Source organism: Sorex araneus, chromosome 2 (genome assembly GCF_027595985.1).
Source record: "Sorex araneus isolate mSorAra2 chromosome 2, mSorAra2.pri, whole genome shotgun sequence".
Taxonomy (NCBI): Eukaryota; Metazoa; Chordata; class Mammalia; order Eulipotyphla; family Soricidae; genus Sorex; species Sorex araneus.
Genome location: NC_073303.1, coordinates 6,218,364 through 6,220,757, shown reverse-complemented (window position 1 = coordinate 6,220,757; position 2,394 = coordinate 6,218,364). Strand labels below are relative to the sequence as shown.

At 40.9% G+C, this 2,394-nt stretch overlaps 1 protein-coding gene across 1 annotated transcript; it reads right to left on the bottom strand.

The window, feature by feature from the left end:
* Positions 1-642: 642 nt before the first annotated feature.
* LOC101538694 (olfactory receptor 2J3-like) lies at positions 643-1,578 on the bottom strand. Its single transcript, XM_004622004.2, has one exon. It carries the CDS (start codon positions 1,576-1,578, stop codon positions 643-645), a length of 936 nt encoding a protein of 311 aa, XP_004622061.2.
* Positions 1,579-2,394: the final 816 nt, after the last annotated feature.

Genomic DNA, 2,394 nt, shown 5'->3' with positions numbered 1-2,394 from the left:
CACCATATTTCAGATGTTTCCATCCTGAACCCCAATCCTTGCCCTAAAGCAGAACTGAAATCATACAGTTTGTATTATGAAAAAACACTGACCATTCTACAAAAAGCTTCCTTAAAGGAAAGAGTGTGAAGATAGTTGTATTTCACCCAGGGGCCATTAAGCTCTTGTGTAAGAGATCATTGACTTATTAAAAGTGAGCCTTGTGTGCATATGTATATATATGCATATACATATATATGTATATATATACATATATATGTATATATATCTGTAAAAATATTAAATTTGCTTGCCTCCTGCTATAAACTCCATCAAATGTGAAGAGGTACTCTTGGAGCATGGGTGGTGTATGGTATGGAGTATACGGGTAGATACATGGGGAGGATACTTGTTCCCGGTCCTGTTGAACCCAGAGTTCTCAGTTACAAAGTCCGGCATACCTGGACTTTCTCAGGATTCACTCATGGATGAGGCTCGTCCTGAGCATGTGGAGAGTGTCTGTGAGCATGGTGGCAGATGAGTGTGGAGGTTTTTGGCTCCAGGCAATAATCTTTGAATAATATTGAACAATATCAACTCCTGTTGGTCAGGACCAGCATCTTTTTTTCTGTATCTCACTGCACTGATCTTTCATGTTTCTCATCACTTTTCTGACCAGTTTTTTGCACACAGGATTTTCTTGACTGCATTCTTTACATCTTTGTTTCTTAAGGAGTAGATGAGCGGGTTAAGGCTTGGTATAAGTATAATGTACACCAGAGCAATGAACTTCCCCTCGTTTTGGAACGTGCTTCTCTGTGGCTTCAAGTACATAGACATGGCTGTCCCATAAAAGAGGGCCACCACGGTGAGGTGGGAGCCACAGGTGCTGAGGAGCTTCTGCCATCTTGTTGCTGACTTGATCCTCATGACAGCGCGAGTGATGACGCCATAGGAGATGAGAATTGCTGATAGAGGCACCAGAAGAAATATAACTGAGAGAGAAAGGAAAACTACCTCAAGTACTTTTGAATAGGCACAAGCAGTCTTGATGAGATCTAGGATCTCACAGAAGAAATTATCCACCTCTTGGTGCCCGCATCTTGGCAATGAGAATGTCAGCAGTGAAATAGATACAGTACTGCCAACAGCACCTAACCAGCAAGTTATGACCATCCTGTGGCAGAGCTGAGGGTGCATTATCACCGTGTAGTGCAGAGGCTGGCACACAGCAGCATAGCGGTCATAGGCCATCACAGCCAAGAGCAGACATTCTGTGGAGCCCAGGTCAAGGGCGATGGCAGCTTGGAGCATACACCTAAGATGATTAATAGATTTATCTGGACCCCACATATTTACCAGCATCTGGGGAATAACACTGTTGGTGTAACAGAGATCCAAGAAGGACAGATTGGAGAGGAAGAAGTACATGGGCGTGTGGAGCTTGGGGTCCAGGTGAGACACCAGGATGATCATTGTGTTTCCCACCAGAATCACAACATAGAAGATGAGGACAAGCGCCGAAATGATGCGTTCCAGTTGGGGCCATTCAGAGAACCCCAGAAGGGTGAAGTCCATGGTGTAACTTCCATTGTTCATTTCCACTGCTCCTTATGAGAGACTGGGAGAAGTAAAAATTACCATCAGTCCTGGGTTGTAGCACAGATCTCCAAAACTTGCTCATGTGCACCACCAATGCCCTCTTTCAGTGTTGTTTCGTATGAAACTCCTTTCACTATTTCCCTGGTGTTCAAAACCCAAAGCCCCTTCATACCTAATAACAGCAGGGAAGGTGGTGGAAGTAAAATGTTGAATCAATTCTTCTTTTTAATAAAAATCTTTATTAGTTGAATCACTGTGAGCTACAGATACAGACTTACAAACTTTCATTGTTATTTATTGAAAAGGTCTAATACGTTATTTCACCTAAATTTAATATATTTTGATAAAGTATAAATCCACAAACGAGTATTCCAGTTTTTAAAAAGAAGTGCACAGGTAGGAATAAAGGCATGAATTGAATTATAAATACTTGATTATGTGGGGGCCACCTTCCACACTGGCACTATTGACTCAAGGTCACTTTTGCACTTTTTCATCATGTCACACGTGCATCCCTAGTCAGAGGTGATGTATTCTGAGACTTTGTTCTTTCTTAAACCTATGTCAGAAAATCTCTTAATCATTACATACCTACCCACCATCAAAGGATTAAGATAAAAAGTGAAAGTTTATATTTTTTGGATAAAAACAATTAAAAAAACATAAGAATCAGAATCACTATGCATATTTCCTGTCAAATTTCTACATGTCAACCATTGATAGTAATTGAAATCAGAAAAGCAATCACCACGAGTACCAGACTTCATAGAATTCCTTCTATTGGACTTGTACTCTAATGTTGCTGCATCAACA